The 21,853-nt window shown below is 38.3% G+C and overlaps 1 protein-coding gene across 10 annotated transcripts in view; it reads left to right on the top strand.

Moving 5' to 3' along the window:
* OPCML (opioid binding protein/cell adhesion molecule like) overlaps nucleotides 1–21,853 on the top strand; it is a 1,064,335-nt gene that overhangs the window by 954,124 nt on the left and 88,358 nt on the right. For all 10 annotated transcript variants that reach the window (XM_045483507.1, XM_045483514.1, XM_045483513.1 and 7 more), the window contains one exon: nucleotides 9,971–10,096. In XM_045483507.1, the coding sequence (XP_045339463.1) occupies nucleotides 9,971–10,096 (126 nt within the window). The remainder of the gene's footprint in view (nucleotides 1–9,970; nucleotides 10,097–21,853) is intronic.

Here is a 21,853-nt window from a genome sequence, read left to right as displayed (position 1 = left end):
TGTGTGTTTATGTTTCCATAATTCATAATCATTTCTTCTCATTCCCCACCATTTCTCTCATCATAATAGAACCAAGAAGAGGAAAGCAATCAGAGTATAACAGGTCTAATCTTATCCGGCATAATATAAAACTCTATCACACCGGGACATGTGGGGAGGCTATGTTCACACTCACAGTCTATAAAACCAAACAATATGGATCTGGCCCTGCTTCCCAAGCAATGGGATGTGACCTCATGCAAATAAGACTAGTTCTTACTCTCTAGCTTCCCCCACTGGATCCTGAGAGGTTGCATTACCTGGAAAATCTCTTGTACTTATCAGTTAAATTCAGCACACATTGAGCACGTACTAGATACCAGGCATTAAACAATACCAGGGATATTGAGATGAACAAAATGTAATCCTGGATCACAAAGATCCCCCAGTCCAGTGGGCAAGAGAGATGTAGAAATGAATAGAACACCCTGAGAAGTGCTTTGAACTGAACACATAATGATATCAGTCACCAAGATTTGTTCATCTTACTTCTTAAGTAAGACGTAAGATGCCATCTCTGCCCATCTCTCCTGCTTGTACACTTGTCCAAGCTGCTACCACCTCACTGCTGGACAACATCCTAGCTAGTTCTCCTGTTCCTATTTTGCTCTAGCTCCTTCTGCTCTCTGTACTGTAGCCAACAACAACCTATTTTCAATGAAAATCTGTCCAGCCCCTGGCACACACCATCATCATCATCATCATCATCATCATCATCATCATCATCATCTTCATCTTTAGACATTCTAATGCCTTCTGCAATTTCTCTTATAAAAAGGACCCAAACCTTAGCATTTCCTCCAATAAACTATAAGGTCTGGCCCTGCCCATCCACTCTCCATTTGTGTGATTTCACTCTTTTGACTTCAGCCACAGGCACCCAAGTGAACCATATTCTGTGTCTTTGCAGAGCCTGTACATACATTGGTCCCTCTGCCCAGCTCTGCCCAGAACAAACCGTTCACCCAAACTCATTGACCAGGACAGACCCTCTATTTGGGGCTGTCACACTTTGCACCACCACGTGTAGCACAACCACACATTGATTCCTATGATTATTTGTCAACATCAGTTTACCCTTCTAGACATTAAGCTCCATAATTCACACAAGAGAAGGACCTTTCTGTCTACTCTTCTACCCAAAGATAATGCCCAGGATACAGTAGACAATAAATAAATATTTCATAATGAATGTATTACATCATTATGTGCATGTAGCCCTGGGGCACAGACTTACATTTGTCTTTGGAATGGGAAGAACTGACAGAGAAAGGATTATATCTCAGTATCAGTTTTCAAGTATAAGTAGGTCTTGTGCAGGCAGATGCAAGGGGAAGAGACACAGACACAGAGGGTACAGCGCATGCACAAATGTGGAATTGTGCTAAGCAGGGAAGTTTCAAGAGTTGCAAAACAGGCTGACATGGGTAGGGTAGCATTAGCTGTCTTGACGAAAAGAAAAGAAAGGGGAAAGAGTGGGCACTATTGAGAGACAAAGAGATTAGCAATTGTAAGTTAAGCATAATGCACTGAACTAGCAATACATGAAAAAGGTATTTTCTCAGAACCCACAAGTAGCAGATTGCCTTTTCTCCTCATATAGCACAGAAACTTTTGATTCTTCCTATCCACAGCTGACAAGCCATGTTTCTTTTCTTTTTAATAACATTTATATCAGGGTTATGATTTATTTACCAGAATTATCTTCCATAGATCTTCAAGGTTTTGCAACAATCACCCCCCTCCAATTCTAGAACATCTTCATCACTCCAAAAAGAAACCTTGTGCCCATTAGAAGTCACTCCCTATTTGCCCCTCTCCCCAGCTCTGGCAACATATTAACGTACTTTTTCTTTCTCTATAGATGTACCCATTCTGGACATTTCACATACATGGAAATCACACAATATGCAGCATTTTGTGTCTGGCTTCTTCCACTTAACATGTTTTCAAGGCTCACCCATGCTGTAACCTGTATCAGTACTTCATTTTTTATTTTTTTTTTTTTTAAATTTTTTTTCAACGTTTATTTATTTTTGCGACAGAGAGAGACAGAGCATGAACGGGGGAGGCGCAGAGAGAGAGGGAGACACAGAATCGGAAACAGGCTCCAGGCTCTGAGCCATCAGCCCAGAGCCTGACGCGGGGCTCGAACTCACGGACTGCGAGATCGTGACCTGGATGAAGTCGGACGCTTAACCGACTGCGCCACCCAGGCGCCCCAGTACTTCATTTTTTAAATAGATGAATAATACTCCATTGTATGAATATACTACATTTTTTATCCTTTCAGCCATTGATGAACATTTGCATTTTTTCCATTTTGTGTCTATTATGGATAACGCTGTTATGTACATTTGTGTACAAGTTTTGTGGGTTTGTATTTTCATTCCTCTTGGGTGTATGCCTAGGAGTGGAGAATATGGTAACACTATCCTGAGCCCATTGAGGACCCACCAGACTGTTCTGAAGGCAGCTGCAACACTGTGCAATTCTGCCAGCAGTGCATGAGGGTTCCAAATTCTACATGTCCTCACCAACTTCCATTGTTCTTTGTCCTTTTGCTAATTACAACTATCCTAGTGAAAGTGATGTAGAATCTTACTGGAGTTTTGATTTGCATTTTCATAATGAATTATGATACTAAACACCTTTTCATGTGTATAGTGGCCATTTGTATATCTTCTTTGGAGAAATGTCTATTCAAATCTTTTGTCTATTTTTAAATTAGGCTATTTGGCTTTTATTATTGAATTGTAAAGTTTTTATATAGTTTAGATACTAGTCCTTTATAAGCTATATTATTTGCAAAAATTTTATCTCATTCTGTGGCTTCTCTTTTTCACTTTTTCTATAGCACTCTTTGAAGCACAAAATTAAAAGCTTTCTTTCTATTTTGATGATGTCCAATTTATCTATTTTTTTCTTTTGTTGCTTGTGCTTTTGCTGTCATATCTAAGAAACTGTTGTCTGATCCAAGGTAAAAAAGATTCACACCTGTGTTTTCTTCTTTTAGCTCTGACTTTGAGGTATTTGATCCATTTTGAGTTAATTTTTGTGTAGAATGTGAAGTAGGAGCCCAACTTCATTTTTTGCCTGTGGATATCCAGTTGTCCCAGCACCATTTGTTGAAAAGACTATTCTTTCCTCATTGAATTGTCTTGGCACCTGTTGAAAATCAATTGACCATAAAAGTATGGATATATTTCTGGACTCTCAATTCTATTCCATTGATGTATATATCTACCGTTAGGCTGATTTTTAAAAGAGGGTGCTTCCTAGGAATGTGTTCATGATTAAAGGAAATAATATATACAGAGCAATTAATACTAGGCTGAAAGAACTAAACACTAACAATTTTGTGACTGCCGCTGGTGCTGTTACTGCTGTGTTCCCAGTACAACACTCCTGGACTGGTAATGTTGCTAGAAGATCACCAACTGGCAGAATTTTAAACCAGAAAAGACCTGAGAATTCACAATTTATTTTTGTCACTTAGAACCAAGCAACTTAAAACAAACAACTGAACACCACCACAACCACCACACACATACACATGTGTATATGCACATGTTAGCCAGAGGGGTTAAGCGACTTACAAAAGATCATACACCTATGGAGGAACCAAGATCAGATCATTTGTCTGACACTTCATGTCTTGCCTTTGGCACCATATAATTTCTGTATACAAAATATGGCATGACCTAGCCTATCATGTATGCTATAATTCCCAAATTATCCTTACCTACACTTTATGAAATAAACTTGCTTATTAAAATACAAAACAAAAGTTAACCCTACAAGAATAAAACACCAATTCTTTTATGTATTATTTTTTTTAAATCAGCTTTGAGTATAATGGAGAACATTTCATATTTATGTTAGCTTTCACATGGTCTCTTAATATTTTGTTATTCCCTGAGGATAACAAGAAGGAGAAGAAGGAGGAGAAGGAGGAGGAGAAAATAATAGTAATAGCTATTTAAGTCTCCTTAAAACATTCTCTCTAATCTAATCTCCATATTCCTGTGTGATGTATCTTTTTATGCCCATATTAGGTAGGGGAACCTGAAGCTTAATCACATCATTTTTTTTTTTTAATCACACAGAAAAAAAGTTGGGGAAAAAGGTATTCAAACTTTAGCCTTTATTACTCCAAATTATAATACTTTTTAAAAGGTGCCATCCAGTCATAAATAAAACACTTGCAAATACTGTGGCTGGACAGAGTCAGAGTAGGTTTGAGATGGGTGAAATTAATGTCCTTGAAATAATGGCACATGGTGCTAAAGCCTGTACTCAGTTCCTTCTACAAACAGAAACAGACACCCCCTAAGAGAAAAGAGATAAGAAAAAGCCAGGCAATTTCTTTATACAAATCTGTGATTTGTCCCACTCATTTGCTGAGGCTCAATTATTCAGCTAAAGAGGAAGAAATTGATATTTATTTAATATATACTTTTTACCCTGGAAGCATATATAATGAAGTCTTCCCAGTTATCCAAGGTGAACATCAACTATATATAAGCCCTGATTTAAAGTTGAAGGAACTGAGATTTAGAAAATGAGCAACTGGGCACAGACTAGGCTTATTCTAAATGGCATGAATAATATCAAAAATGAATATATAAAAATAAATAATAACAACTAACAATTATTAAGTACTAATTTCCAGGCCCCATGCTAGTGTGCTATATACATTGCTCCTTAATTTTAACAGCTAGAATTAATTATAGACAGAGAGAAAAATGCTGTCTTAATTTTATAGATGAAGAACTAGGGGTTCAGAGGAGTTAACCCAAAAATATCCAAGGTTGCATAGGTCTTTTGGAGCCTGGAACCTAAGCTATGGTAATGGCCTTCTCATAAGCTGTTTCAACTATATTATAATCAACTTTATGTAAGGTGGTGTTAATATGTCAGAATGTGTGCATTTTAACCCCTAATTAACTCAGGTTTGCTCTCCCACAAATGCAAAATAACATGTATAACAAACTACAATTGACCTTTGAATATGAGGGATAGGGGCGTCAACACTCCCCCAATAAGGTCAAAAATCCACATGAAAACTTTCAACTCTCCAAAAATTTAACTATTAAGAGCCTAATAACATAAAACATTGGTAGCAAATATTTTATATGTTATATGTAGTTTTTACTATATTGTTTATAATAAAATAAGCTAGAGAAAAAAATGTTACTAAGAATCAAAATGGAGAGAAAATATATGTATAGTACTGTACTGCACAAAAACATTATATGTGTACTCAAATCTGTGTTGTTCAAGGCTCAACTGTATATATAGTAAGCATTTATTTATTCAGAAACATTTTATTAAGCACCTGTTATATGCTTTATTAAGCACCTGTTATAGTTCTAAGTACTAGTGATATAATGGTTTATACAGCCTATAGTTTTGGACCAGAGAGACCTTAAACAAATAATTATAAAAATGAATATAAAAGCACAAAACTATATAGGAATCATTAAGGAAAATTTAAGGTTGAAGAGAAATTATAACAAAATAATATGAATTAGATAAGTTGGGGGTAGGACTCACGTCAGTAACAAAGACTACTCTGAGGAGGCAATGTCAAAACTGAGCCCAGAAGGAAAAAACATTAAGATTAAGGTGGAGGGGTACTTCAGGTAGAGGAAAGGGGAAATGTTAGATCTCTAGGATGGAAAACACTTGACAGATTATAAGATATCCAATTTAAAAACTGATTCATTCATACATTACATTTAGAGGGTAAAAGGATGTTACTACACGTCGGGTTTTGTGTTATATAACAGGAATACAAGGATAGAGCAGATTCCTTCCATGGAATAGCTTAGTTGCAAAGATAAATTGTATGATAAAGACATAAACAAGAATGCCTAGGGAACAGAAGAGAAAACAGCTAGGGCTCATAAACGAACTCATATGTGAGTTGAGTGTTGAAGGATGAGGTGTTCAAATGGCTCAGAAGTAGACAAGTGCTTTCCCAGCAGAAGGGACAGTATATGTAAAAGCACAAAGATGAGAGAATGATGTAGCCTTAGAGAAGTATCTGGGGTCTACTAGTTAGAGAAGAGGCTAGTAGGCTATGGCCAGACTGTGAATGGTTTTGTAAATCCTGCTAAGAAGTTTGGATTTCCCAGTCTTAGCAAGGGGCAGATTGTTGGAGGTATTCGACAGAACAGAGATATTTAAGAAGTAATTGTGGTAGGTGTATGGGGTTTGAATTATAAAATGGAGGCAGGTTGAGAAATGAAGAGTTTTGTAACATTCAAAGCTATAGACAAACTTCTCATGGCCATGTGATTGGAGAAGATGTGCCAGGTTCAGGACTCACTGGTATGTTTAAGAGCAGCTGGCTATTCTGAGGGTAAAGATAGAATTTGTATATACCTTATGGTAACCCAGAGCCCAAAGATACTTTTGCAAATCTGCTTCTTCCTCAAGATAATTCATTGCTATCTGATAAAATATTATCTGTCTGTCACTTTCTGTGTGTGGTATGTGTTTGTGTATATACATACATAGACTGGCAGACAACATTTTATTTTTGTCTAATTATACATCTACATGTCTATATCTATTTAACTATTTTTATCTATTTATGTTAAATAACTACAATTTGAAATTCTTGTAGTTGTCCATTGAACAACATGCACTATGGAGACCCTATTGTATGCAACCCACCACCATCAAGGACGAGATAACTGGATGCATTCATGATCAGCAGAGGTGGGGCTCCTAATATCTGCAGATCTGACTAAAACACACTATGCTATTTGTCATCTTTTAATTAAACTTGTGTAGGTCCTGTCATTTTCAGTGAATAATATTGGTTTTTGGTTAAGATTTTTGTGTTTACCTATATATATATAGGTAGCTATAGATGGATATAACTATATATAGGATATAGATGGTAGCTATAGATGGATAGATAGATAGATAGATGATAGATAGATAGATGGATACATACATACATACATACATATATACAAAGATTGACACATAAATTTCATAGATACTTAGAAACAGATAGCATTTGCCACAGATTAGTGTTTGCAAATGGAACAAAGGTCTCCTATAAAAATATGTAGAAACATTTATTCACTTCCAAGAGCTCCTTCAAAAAATTATCATGCTAATGAGGGGAGGGTCATAAAAGTATTGCCAAATTAAATTCGGATTTAAAATTAAATTAAAAGCGTTGAGAACCTTCCTTGAAGATGCTGCTTGTCAAAAGCACACCCTGGGGGAAACAAAGATGTCTAAGATGGACTCCTACCTTCAGTGTAAGCAGTGTGCTGGGGAAGCAACAGGAATGAGGTGGTTTTCTTCCTTGTGGTAAGTGCTGTGAGGGAATTTTTTAAAATTTGTTTACCAAGTTTATTTATTTTTGAGAGAGAATGAAACAGAGCATGAGCAAGGGAGGGGTAGAGACAGAGAGGCAAACATAGAACCCAAAGCAGGCTTCAGGCTCTGAGCTGTGATCACAGAGTTTGACGCAGGGCTGGAACCCACAAACCATGAGATCATGACCTGAGTCGAAATAAGACGCTTAATCTACTGACACAACCAGGCACCTGGGAATTTTTTTTTTTTTAGTGTTTATTTATTTCTGAGAGAGACAGACAGGCAGAGTGCAAGCAGGGGAGGGGCAGGGAGAGAGGGAGACACCGAATCTGAAGCAGGCTCCAGACTCTGAGCTCTACCTGGGGCTCGAGCCCAGGAGCCATGAAATCATGACCTGAGCCAAAGTCAGAGACTTAGCCTACTCAGTCACACAGGTGCCCCAAGTTCCATGAGGGAAGATGCACTGGAAGGTCATTTGAAGCAGAGGAAACAGACTATGCAAATATAAATATTGTGTTTGGAGCATTGATAAGATGTTGACCAAAGAAGCAGCTTAACTTAATGGAAAGAATTCGGCCATTTACTAACCATGGCATTTTGGGGAGTTTACCTAACCCTCCACATGCCTTAATTTCTTCATTTTTCATGGTGAGAATATTTGTTTTATTTTTTTTTAATTTGTGAGGAAACCATGAGATAATACATGTGCAAGCAATTTAAAAATAAGTATTGTGTATTAACACACATAATTACATTTGCATATTAATAAGGTTATCATAATTGAGAACATAAAGAACTTTTCTTCCTCTCAATCCCTTCTCTATGTTTCCTTTCTTACTGGTATCCATACCCTTGAAACTATGGTTATCTTTCCTCCTTTGAGAAAGTGGCAGCACCATTCCTGAAGTGCGGGGGGTGGCAGTTAGTGCTGCCTGGGGCTTGGTGGAAATGTTTGGATTAACCTTTGCAATGCCATTCCAGGAACCTGCCTCCCAATGGGTGACATTGACTGAGCACCTGGAGAATGAGGAGTTCATGCTAAATATCCATGGAATTTTACAAATATCTATTAATCCAGGACTCCTTGAACTATCAGAGGGAATATAGCATGTACAGAACTGATGATTCAGACCTGGGGGTCATGTTGGGAGATCTGTCCCTCGGCATCATAGCTGCAATGCACTAAATTCTCCTCCACTAACTTGACTGTATGAACTCCTTTCCTGAACTGTATCTACCTTAAGACCAGCACCAGGGAGGCTCCTGGGTCCAGAGAAAGAAAACTTCAGATGGTCTAACACTACCAGCTAAAGCAGACATTATTCTGAGAATATTGTGGAAGGTGCACTGAAGTTGTTGCTTTATAAAAGTGAAAAAAGTATTGACATTTCTAAGCCCAGAACTATTTTTTAACAAGCTAGAAAATACTGAAAAACAGGTAGTACAGTTTTCTCAAGAGAATGCAGTGTAGTTAGAATGCACACTATTTTTTCCCAGTGTGTATTTGGGTAAAATATGTTCAATGAAATTTCAGGCCAAATCCTAATGCAGAAATAATCCAAAATATGGCAGATTTATAGGGTAGGCAATTTTTATTTATTTGCTAATGGGGATTCCCTTAAGAAGTCCAATGTTCTACTTGTTACTTATGGCTTCTCCTTGAAAAGACTTACCTCTAAGGTCTCCACAGCATAAAACTTGAGGCTGCAGAATTGTCTGCATCAAGCATCAGCCATAATTCTCCTTTGCCACTGACTCAGGGTGGTTTGGAATCTACCAGCACTCTACCTGTTTGGTAATTAATAATTCATAATTAAACTGGCAGTTTGAGTAAATCAGCATAGCCGTAGGCTTGGAGCCTCTCTTACCGTCCCTTTGAGAATGTGAATATAACAGAGAAGAAAGCTTTAGGTATCTGAAATCCTCCATGAAAAGGTTTGACCTCACACCCCCACACCCATCTCATAGTTTTTGGATTTCTTTAATCTGTTCTTTGGATCTTTCTTTCAAAGAGGAATTAAGCAAGCACCCTTGTCAGCCTTTGCGCCAGACACTGTGGAAATAGAGATGTATGTGACTCCATCCTTATCCTCAAGCAACTAAGTCTAGGTAAAAAGACAGGCATGAAAAAAAAAAAAAAAAAAAACACAGCTGTGATACCACATGCTCAGTCCCCTCCCCATGGGAAGTTCAGACAAATACAGTGGGAAAGACAGGTGATTATCTTTTTTGGATTTGGGGAAAGTTAAGGAAAACTGTGGAGAGGACATGATCTTTGAGGTCCCTTGAATGAGGAGTTGTATCTTTTCAGGTAGGCAATGAAGCAAAGAAGAGGAAAACAAAGCTATGCAAGTACTTGCACTTTTGCCACACTCTGGGGAGAGCTCGGGTTGAGCAGCTGAACACTAGCAGTGTGTGGTGTAAATGGCCACATCTTTGTCAAATCAATCAATCTGAATATTATTACTGAGAATAATACTTACCATAGAAACATGCTATGCAAATATTTATAGGCCAATACCTCCTTTTGAGTACAAGGAATCATCCTCATGTATTTCTTTTCTCCTTTGTTTCTTTACAGTTCCTCCCCAGATCATGAATATCTCCTCAGACATCACTGTAAATGAGGGAAGCAGTGTGACCCTGCTGTGTCTTGCTATTGGCAGACCAGAGCCAACTGTGACATGGAGACATCTGTCAGTCAAGGGTAAGGACTTTAGCTGTAGGAATTTTTCAGCATTATTCTATTATTCTATTAAAGACTCTGTTCTAATACACAGCAAAATTTTGGGAAATCAGAAAGTAATGCTGTGTTTGTAGCATAGTAATGTAAAAGCAAACAGACCACATGCATCAGTCACCAAGTACTCCATTAAAAAAAAAAGGATTTAGGGGCGCCTGGGTGGCGCAGTCGGTTAAGCGTCCGACTTCAGCCAGGTCACGATCTCGCGGTCCGGGAGTTCGAGCCCCGCGTCAGGCTCTGGGCTGATGGCTCAGAGCCTGGAGCCTGTTTCCAATTCTGTGTCTCCCTCTCTCTCTGCCCCTACCCCGTTCATGCTCTGTCTCTCTCTGTCCCAAAAATAAAATAAAAACATTGAAAAAAAAATTTAAAAAAAAAAAAAAAAGGATTTATAGAGATAAAATGTGCTGAATTATTTTTCTTAGTCCTTTTTATGACCATAGAAGACTTTTGTTTTCCCAACCAGGAAGAACAGAGGTGCCATAAGAATAACTTCCAACAGGGGCGCCTGGGTGGCGCAGTCGGTTAAGCGTCCGACTTCAGCCAGGTCACGATCTCGCGGTCCGTGAGTTCGAGCCCCGCGTCGGGCTCTGGGCTGATGGCTCAGAGCCTGGAGCCTGTTTCCGATTCTGTGTGTCTCCCTCTCTCTCTGCCCCTCCCCCGTTCATGCTGTGTCTCTCTCTGTCCCCAAAATAAATAAACGTTGAAAAAAAAAAAATAACTTCCAACAAAGACACAAATTTCTCATCTGGAGACCCGTGGGTCAAATGGTAATTTGCCCTTTCTCTAAAGAGAATGCTAGAAGGCTAGAATGTCCATTATAAATGTTGGTGTCACTGTGCATCCAAGAGAGAAAGGATCTCCTCACTCAGTACTTTTAGGGCATTTCCCCAGAGCTGTACCTATTTGACGTATACATAAATAGTCCTCCTGGGTGGAAGAAGGAGGCTAGAAATGGTGAAGCACCCCTAGATATGAATGTCCTGGGTACTCGATCATTGGTATTAAACATCAGTTATGATCATCTCTACCTTCATAGAAAGGAAACCAAAAGAATGGTTCCTTATCCTTTTGGAACTAAAACTTACTCCAAGTTGAACTTGAAGAGATGAACACAGAGTCACTTGGTATATTTACACATTAGTAGAAACTATGATTAATTCTAGAAATTATACAAAAACAAATGTTCCCTCAGGCATTAGAAAATCCAAACAGAAATTTCAGTGAATAGGAAAATGTGTGGGGTATGCCTGTGTGTGATGGAAGAATAGCCTAGATCTAGAGGAAAATGTAGGAACAATCTTAGTAACCTTGAGATAGAGAAAGACTTACTAGGACATCAAAGGCTCTAATCATAAAAGAAGAAAACATGAATAAATTTGGTTTGGCATTATTTTCTCACAGCTGCTGTAACAAAGTACTACAAATGGCATGGCTTAAACAACAGAAGTGTATTTTCTTATAGTTCTAGAGGCTATATGTTCATGATCAAGGGTAGGGAGGGTCGGTTCCTTTTGAGGGCTGTAAGGGAGAACCTGCCCAATGCCTGTCCCCTAGCTTCTGGTGGTCGACTGGCAGACATTTGTGTTTCCTGGCTTGTAGATGCATCACCCTGATCCCTACCTTCATGGTCACATGGCCTTCTCCCTGGGTGCCTCTCTTTGTGTCAAATTTTATCTTTTTATTAGGACACCAAGCATATCAGATTAGAGCCCACACTAATGATTTCACCTGATGTTGATTAACTTTGTAAAGACCCTATTTACAAATCATATTCTGAGGCATTAAGGTTAGGACTTCAGGGTATCTTTTTTGGAGGAGGTGCAACTTAACTCATAATGGCTTCAACAAAATTAAAAACACCATTAAGTGTAAATGAAAAGACAAGCCACAGACTGGAAGATAACATTTGCCATACATATATCTGACAAATAATTTATGAACTTTGTCTGGGCTATATGTTTGGGCTTTACCTGGGCTATATGAAGAATTCTTACAACCTAATTCTAACAACCCATCTTGAAACGAACAAAAAAAAAAAAAATGAACAGACAATTCACAAAATAAGATATATGAATAAAATAAGCACATGAAAATATACTCAATATATTTACCACAGAAATGAAAATTCAATCATAATGAGATGCCACTACACTAGAATGCTGAAACTTTAAAACAAAAGAAAAAAAAAAGAAAAAGAGAAAGAGAAAGAAACTGACAGTATAAAATGTTGGTGAGGATGTGGAACAACTAAAAATCTTACACATAAATCCTGGGACTGTAAAATGGTATAAGCACTGTGGAAAAGAGTTTGGCACTTTGTTATGAAGTTAAACATATACTTAGCATATGACCCAGAAATTCTGTTTCTAGGTACTCACCAAAGGTAAATTAAAATGTATGTCTACAAATATGAACATACATGTTCATAGCAGCTTCACTGATAATAGTCTCAAGCTAGATATAACCACAGACCCTCAACAATTAAATAGACAGATTGTGTATATTTAAACAACAAATACTTCTCAGCAAGTAAAAGGAACATATCATTGTTACATGTAGCAAAATAGATGATTCTCAAAATCAGGCTGAGCAAAAGAAGACACAAAAGTACATAGTGCATGAATTCATTTATAGAAAACTCTAAAACAGGCAATACTAATTTGTAGTGACTGAAATCAAGTCAGTGCTTACCAAGAGCAGGGATTTGGGGAGATGTGACTACAAAAGGGCCCAAGGGAATTTTTTTTTCAGGTGATGGAAATGTTTTATATCTTGAATGGGGTAGGGTGCTGGTTATGTTGCTACTTACATAAGTCAAAACAACAAAGTGTACACTAAAAAGAGGAACATTTTATTGTATGTAAATTAGAATCTAAATGAAATTTTAAAAATACACATATAACAACATGGGAAATAATGATCTGAAAATTTGCCCCTAATTTGTAACATCATTTATGGAAGCAGTACTTCCTACCTGAGAGACTGGATTTTTTTGTTACTAAGAGCATCAGTTAAGTGTTCACTCTCTCATTTCCTCCATGTAAACCAAGATACATATGTCAGTCCCTGCCTTGTGGTAGGGAGATAATAAATAAATCCACTAAACATTCTTTGTATACAGAACTCAGATATCAAAACATAAAATGTCTTTATGATAGAGTAACATTAACAAGAATATTAAAATATACATAAGAGACATCAGAAAGCCTAACTTTAACATAAATGGAGCAATAGCTTATGTTACCAAAGGCACAAGCCCCATGGGAATATTGCTTGGACTGAGTGACAATTTTGGATTTAAATTACATACAAAACTATGTCTAAACACCAGACCAATTTTTATGTGTCTGGTAAATTCAGATGTTTTTGTAAATGCTTGACATCCAAGAATGCATTGATTTAATCCTAAGTACATAGTTTTCTGAGCCTAGAAAATTTTTGAAAGGCATTTCACCTTTGTGTAAGTGTTTTGAAGGAACTCCTTATAGCGGTACACTGGTAAGGTTTTCCTCTTAAAATAAAGGAGATTTGTCCATATTCCCAATCTTTTATACAACATAGTAGTTACAAGTCAGTCTCAAAAAAGCTCAGAAAATCCTACATTTAAATGATGCCTCTCCTCTTCAAATCTTCCAGGCTATGATCTACTTTCAGTTGCCTTTCCTTTTCTCATTGCTTTGGCCTTCACTTTGCTGTCTTTAGTTCCCTATTGTCTCTTTCCCCTTCTCAATGACATTTAAGCACTTAAACTCAAAGCATTGTTTCCCAAATTTGAAAAGCTTTGGAACCTGGAGGATTTGCAAGTTTAAAATGTGCATCCGCAGAGCGTCTACCAATATTTACTTTTAGAATGCTATTTCTTCTCTCACATGGAGTTGAGAAGGCCTTGGAAAGTTGTTTTAAAGGTCTAGAAGAGCAGCCAATAAAACTTGAATGTCAAATAGCATTTTTTTAGACAATGTGGTGGTTAATTCAGCATGTAAGAATAGGAAATAAAAGTTGCAATGACATTTTCTTTGAAATTCCCATAAGATTACAGTTGAGAATTTAGCTAACTGGACAGCCCTGTTCCCAAAATGCTGATGCAATACTTGAAATCTGTTGGTTAAATGTGGGGATCTATATAACAGAAATGAATAACTAAACTTTCATTTAGAAATAGAACATTTTAATGAGCAGACAATTAAAGATTAAGAATGGTGATGCTTATGGTTTAAAAAGACAGACCAAACACATGCCACCAATTCCTAGAAATTATAGGAAAGAGGTAAAGACTAATGATCCAACAAATCCATTATCACACCGGAGAATAATCCAAAGCTTGCATGTATCAGAATCTATATGAAATCTAAAATATAAAAAATAAACAGATGTAATGAAAAGAAAAAAAATAGTTCAAAATACATGAGTATGAACTATACCTAAAATGACATATAGTTGAAGGTGGAAAGTTTTAGGGAAGACTGGGTGGCTCAATCAGTTGTGTCTGACTTTGGTTCAGGTCATGATCTCGTGGTCCCTGGGTTCAAGCCCCATGTCAGGCTCTTTGCTGAGAGCTTGAAGCCTGGAGCCTGCTTGAGATTCTGTGTCTCCCCTCTCTCTCTCTGCCCTTCCCCCGCTCATGTGCTCTCTTTCTCTCTCTCAAAAATAAATAAACATTTAAACAGTTAAAAACAAAAAAGAAAATGGAAAGGTTTTAGGTCTTGGTACACTGGCAGATGTTTAACACTGATTGGGGCTGAGGTAGGGAAGGCAGGGGTGCCTGGTAGCATTTGCCGATTTCCATGGTGTAAATATTCCCATCATTGCCACTTTCCTGGGAACCCCTTTGAAGTCACTGTGTATTGTAGGCTCATTTTCACTTAAAAGTGAACAAACAAACCACAAAACAGTCCTTCTTATGAAAGTAGGCTGAAATTTTTGGAAAAAGTCACCAAGATCTCAGATGTAGATCTAAAGTCTCCCCAGCATCTGTGTTCTCCAGACACGGATACCCCATTGGAGACCTCTGGCCTTCCAGCTTCCTTTGCAATCTTGGAAGAAGAAACTAGGTTTTCCTGGAGGACATCTGCCTCACCTCTGAGGAAAACTAGAGATTTTTTTTACAGGATCATAATTATTAAGCATTGTAAACATCTCAAAGGAAAGTGCTGTGCAAACATACATTCAGAGGTTTTGCAACTGACATGGAAACCACTGAATATTTGACCATGTATTTATTCTTTATCTTCAGATATAAAAAGGTATATTTAATTTGTTTTCAGAAGCAGATAATGGGTCTTTAAAAAAACATTTATTTATGTGGATTTGTTAGAGAATATAGTGCTTGTTTAACAACCTTCATGCACATAAAATCTGTACTGGGTGACCTCCATCTTAGGAATTAAAATAATGATGGAATCACAGGCTGCTTCCTCAAAGAATTCCCCCCCACACCCCGTAGAATGGGCAGGTCCTAAAACAGGCAAGCAAAGTGGACTGGCAAGTGGCCAGTATGTTTGGAAAACATTGCAAAACAGGTGAATTCCAAGGATGGTTTTCTTTTCTTCTCCTAAAGTACAGGAGAAGGGGCACTAGGCCAGCATTCACGGCAAGTCCTATGAACATAAAACCATGAATAATGTGAATCCAAAGTTTCTTAGTGTCTTAATCTTAAATTGCAAAGATGGGTGTGGCAGAGGAGACAGTACAGGCCATTGTGTTCTAAGGAGGTTTGTTGTTCCCTCTTACAATGCCTTTGGAATCCACTAGAATGTGTTACACACCTGGCCCCATTTCCAATGACATATTTGGAAAGGCCAGATGTTCTGGGAAAATAATAAAGTCTTCTCTTCTGTTTCCTCTCCACGGAGATTTTTAAGATGACAGCTATTCACCTGTGAGTGAGTTGCTCCTACAATCTACTCATATGCAGTAATACCTCAGGGAGCAAGTGAATGAGTTATTTCACAGAAGTGAATTTTCCAGGTAACTGAAGCTGACTCCTTTATCATTGACTTGAGTCATTTTTAATGGAAACATTTTAAAAATGTATTGTGTTCTCCTCTGTTTCCTTGAGTACAGTGAATGCTATTTGGCCTCATCTTTATAATGTAACACCAACATCATGCATATCAATTGTTTGTATCTTAGCATTTGGGGACTGGGATAGCCAGGAAGATAGCCCTGAAATATTGTTTAAATTTTTGTGACTGTTTTTATAGTTCCTGTATCTTTCCTTCCTTCTCTCCAACTGACTATTAATTGCAATTCTTCCTAAACTCAACATACCTGCCTTTTAACAGCCATACTTCTTCTGATTATTTAATTCTAATTTGTCATAGGCAAGAATCTGTATAACCCAGTTGATTAGTCCTGAATAAAAAAGGTAGTGATGGGACAGAACCTTCTCAGAGGAAAGGGCATGAGCTTTCATGAATGTGATAAATGGCACTGAGCATAGCTATTCTGGGGAAAATCATGTTTGGCTTTTGTTTTACATATATGAGGTTCCTGGATGAGTGAATTGCATGTAAGCTAAGAGAGCTAATGCTCGCTAAATCATTTTCCGTGATTCTGACCTTATTGGGCAGCTTTTTCCATCTTGTATTCACTTTGCTAGCTGTTGAGGCCATAAAATGTATTGGTCCAAGACTGTTTCTACTACAGCCCTTATTTTTTATGCTAGACATTCCTGAGAAGAATGTCTTAAAAGAAATTGCCAAATCCTTAACATTCCAAATAAAAGGAGTGCTAGCCTGTGCTCATGTGTGGGTGTCAATTCTGTTTGGCTGGTGGTTCTATCTTAGACAGAACATGCACTTCAGATTCTTACAGACCTGAGATGAAGTCTGGCCCAAGCAGTTAACAGTCTGGGTGACTTTGGAAAAATCACTTCCTCTGTCTGATCTCCTGGGCTACAAAATGGGATTATTTCAACTCATTTAATTCCCTAGCAGTCCTGAGAGAAAAGTGCTCATATTTATTACTATGCTTCATTTTATTGTTTATAATTATTTCTATTATGGTGTCTATCCCTACCTCTTATCCCTTGACAGTCTTGGGTCATTCATTAGTGATGCAATGTCTGTCTGCTTCACTTAAAATCCTGGAGTGACATAGTTTTATTTGTAATTACTGAACTTGGCAACAATCCAAATGTCCTCAAACAAATTGTGGTACATGCACACCATGAGATGCTATGTAGCAATAAAAAGGGATGAACTCAAAATACACTCAAAAACTTGGATGGACCTTAGGGCATTTGTGAGCGTTCAATCAAACTGTGGTCCATGCACACCATGAGATGTTATATAGCAATAAAATGGGATGAACTCAAAAACTTGGATGGAACTTAGGGCATTACGCTGAATGAAAGGAGTCTGTCCCAAAGGGTTGCATACTGATGATCCCCCTGTTGTAATATTCTCAAAATGACAAAATTATAAAGACATGCAATAGATGAGCAGTTGCTGGAGGTTGGGGTGGGGAAGAGGAAGGAGCACCATGAGGGAGTTGCTTTGCAGTGATGAAATGTCATAGAATTATACACAAAGACAGTAACAACGAGTACATATACAACCTGGTGAAATGAAAGGAAGTTCCATAGTGTAGTTAATTGCACTGTGCCCATATCAATAGCCTGGCTTGGATAATGTACTTTATTATATAAGATGCCATCACTGGGGAAGCTGGTCACAAGTACATGGGACCTGTGTCTATTACTATTGCAACTTCTTGTGAATCAATAATTATTTCAAAGTAAAAAGGTTTTTTTTGAATAGAAATGATAAGTAAAATGAACCTATAGTTTTCTACTAACACACTTATATAGGAATGTATTATTTATAAAATATTGTCACATGCACCATTTCAAGTGAGTTTACAGCAACTCTCCTACAGGTCAGCACGAATATTGTGCCTGCTCCACAGGTATGGAAAATACTTGGAAAGGTTAAGTAATGGTGAATGGTTCTCAGCTGACTAAGGTGGTGAATATATGAAAGGAGCCTAGTTCCTGTTGTTTAAGTCTAGAGCTCTTTATACTGTACAAAGATGGTGCCCATGGCTTGCCATTGGAACAGGTACAATATAAAATGATATATTTTGTCAAATTTTCCTTGTTATCTGGGGAACCCAAAAGTGCTCACTAGCTTTGAGCATCACCCATGCTATTATATTTCCCTCCCTAACTCTTCGCCTACCTTCCTATACATAGGCACTTTCTAGCTATCACTCAGTATTGTTCTAAGGAAAGCACAGCACAGCCTCCAAATGAAACTCACATCCGTGCTGTTGTCTGCTGTAGGTCCCTATTGTTTCTCTCCTTCAATTAAAATCAACCCGCTGAGACCTACCAACCTCATTTCTCTTCTAAACCATCCTAGGTACAAGTTCCAGCCACTAATAGGAATTGCCTATTAGTTGACCCACTGCATCATCCAGTCATGCTACTACTTCTTTGTCCCTCTCCAAGGCAGCCAGGATCCTTGTTTCTAATCTGAAGTCATGTTTCGAGCCTAATTAATCCCCAGAGTGTGAGAAAGAGGTGTCTGAGATGAGAAATCAAGGTTATACATATCTTGCTCAGTGGAACAGTTATGGGCAAACAAGCTGTTCCTCTCACATTTTTGCAAAGCAAATTTATGTTCACTAACTTTGGTTCTTGTTGTAAATGAGAAGTGTATGAAGGTCTAGCAATGCGCTTTTCACCATATGGGTACCCATATGTTTTCCCCCTTTGCTTGCGTACATTTTCGCTTTGGCATGCACATATGCTTGTATTTTTGCAACTTAACAATATTAAAACTAATCCCATTTATGCTCCTTTTGGGTGAGTTGATTGAGTCATAAATTCCTGAGAATCTCTTCCTTGGGAGACTGAAGTTCTTTTGTGTGAGCAAGGGGAGGGCATGGCAAGATATCCTGGCAGACCAATGCAGGAAGCCAACATCATTTTGTAGCTGATACAGCTGATGGCCCTGACCCTGGCTCCAAAGTGGGGAAACTGACTGTGGAACACTAGGAAATATGGGTGCATAATGCCTCAGTAGTGTTCCTCTCTGTTCTTTCATATGGGGGAAGGCACTCACTATGAAATACACAATAGTTCCCTGGGGTTGGTTCTGTTCCTAAGGGTATGGGTGACATAACTTACCTTAGAGCAAACAGTCATGTCTTGAGTTCTTGATATGTGACTGTGCTTCATACTACTCACACTCCTTACACAGAGATGAGAAACTGTATATCAGAAATGGGGCAGCTGGAAATGAAGCTTGCTGTGAAGTAATGTTTAGCCTCTTCAGTGGGCTTTTTAGATTATAATAATAAGAATGGATATTAACATGTATCATACCAAGTGAAAAGCCCAACTAATTCAAATGTAAAATTGGAGCTGGAAATGCTGTTTGATGTCTTTTGTAAGGCCGCTGCTATTTTTATCTCCTCTCATGAATTCATTTATTCATTTGATGTATTGTTCGCTTGCTCTTATGACAACAATGTGTAAAATAGACATGATCCCTGCTCTTATGAAGCTTATATTCTAGTCAGGGATAGTCATTAATCAGATCATCAAGAATATATAAGTTCAACATGTGGTAACTGCTATGACAATGGGCAGCAGGAAGGTGTGAGCTAGTCTAGGTTGAATCTCTCCTGAGATAGTGATGCTTGAGCTGACTGACATATGAAGATGAATGGAAGTTAATTAGGGAGAGGGATTGAGATTAGAATATGTGTATATGTTGGGGGTAGGCTATATAGAAACCTTCCAGGTGAGGGAGGACAGGGTATGAAAATGCCCTGTGGTGAGAAGGAGTATGGGTCCTCAAAAAACAAAAGAACTATATCTTGAATGTATAGAAATGGGAGACATTGGCCTGAGATGGGATAATTAAGGGTCATATCACACAGGGCCCTTTAAAGTTTGGTCTTTATTCTATGAGCACTAGAAAATACAAAGAAAGTCGCAAGTGAAAGAACTAAGAAATGAGATGTTTATGTGTCAGATTTAACTGGGAACATTTCATTTCTGATCTACTCATTCTCTGTGTAAATCTGGCAAACCACTAAATCTCTGTCTCCATTTCCCCACCTGTAAACCAGATAGGAGTTATTAATAATATGCTCCCCTTATGGAGGAAGAGAGAATGGAATTTGATAGTATCTATTCCAAATACTTTTTAGATTATAAGAATGGATATTAAAATGTATCATAGCAAGTGAAAAGCCCAACTAACTCAAAAGTAAAATTAGAATTGGAAAGGCATCCAATGCTGCCTGCCGTCTGTTGTAAAGCCCTCTCTTTGCAATTGCTATATCAAATTATGCTATTGAAATCAGTTGGACACTGATAAAATTGAGACCAGCTTTACAAGTTCGTAGATCTAATTGGCCCCAGCAGTGGGTCCACAGTGACTCTTGCTGCTGAATAAAAATCATAGGCTTCAATAGAAAATAATAAGCAGCCTTGTTCCACACTAACATACTGCAGCCACCTCTGGAGATAATGCATTTAATTTAGATACTGGGCTCCTTCATCTGGCCAGATGTTGAAGGAAACTTAGAGAAGTTTCTCCCCCGCCCCTTACCTCCTGGATGAGCACGTTTGATAGTAGACTCAAAGGACTTTCAGGGCCAGCTGTGTGTACCTGTAGTCCTTGATATTTCTTTTCTCACAACCTTTTACATCTTCTTCTAAAAACTTCTGCATCTCTAGGGCAAATGTTCCTGTAAATCACCTTTTCTTGCACAAGCTATTTTAGTTGGGTTTCTGTCACTTACATCAAAAATAGTTCTGATTTGGGGCGCCTGGGTGGCGCAGTCGGTTAAGCGTCCGATTTCAGCCAGGTCACGATCTCGCGGTCCGTGAGTTCGAGCCCCGCGTCAGGCTCTGGGCTGATGGCTCAGAGCCTGGAGCCTGTTTCCGATTCTGTGTCTCCCTCTCTCTCTGCCCCTCCCCCGTTCATGCTCTGTCTCTCTCTGTCCCAAAAATAAATAAACGTTGAAAAAAACAAAAAAACTTAAAAAAAAAAAATTAAAAAAAAAAAAATAGTTCTGATTAAATCCACCACGGGATGTATGAGGCAATATGCTACTGAGGTGAATAGAGCATAATCCCAGCTATAAATCAAGTGTGGGGTATGGGAGAGACATGTAAACATAACATTGTCATGCAGTATGGTTGGAGCCAAACCACCTCTGAGAAAGCCTCTTTCATATATGAAAGAGACAGGGAGGGCACTGTCTGGGGTCCTGATTAAATTTATAAAGCCACTGTATTTTTCATGTATTGGAGAAAACCCTGGACGTTGACCAAGGAACTCTGGGTGGGTTGCTGAGGGGATTCCACACCCACATCAGCTTGAATCAGGCCAAGACAGACACATGGACACTGGCTATGAATTATGGAGTAATCAACACCAGGTCATCACCGCCTCAGTATATCCAAGTGCACAACATTCATTTAAGCAATCATAATCAAGGTTGAGTGAGCCTACCTTAATGGATGCACTGAGAATACAATGAGTGTCATAAACCTAGCCTTTGCCCTCACTGAGCTCTGGCTACTCTGGGAACAAACAACATGTGGATTGTCCTAATTAATTGACTCATTAATTCACTAAATTTCCTTGAGTTGATGTGCTCCGCCCTGGCCAGCAGTAATTTCTCTCCTCTCTGTATGTAGGCCATTTGAGAGCAGGTACTGGGCTTATGCAACTGTGATGCTCTGTAGCACCT

This window comes from Leopardus geoffroyi, chromosome D1 (genome assembly GCF_018350155.1).
Source record: "Leopardus geoffroyi isolate Oge1 chromosome D1, O.geoffroyi_Oge1_pat1.0, whole genome shotgun sequence".
Taxonomy (NCBI): Eukaryota; Metazoa; Chordata; class Mammalia; order Carnivora; family Felidae; genus Leopardus; species Leopardus geoffroyi.
This window is presented reverse-complemented; position numbering and strand designations above follow the sequence as displayed.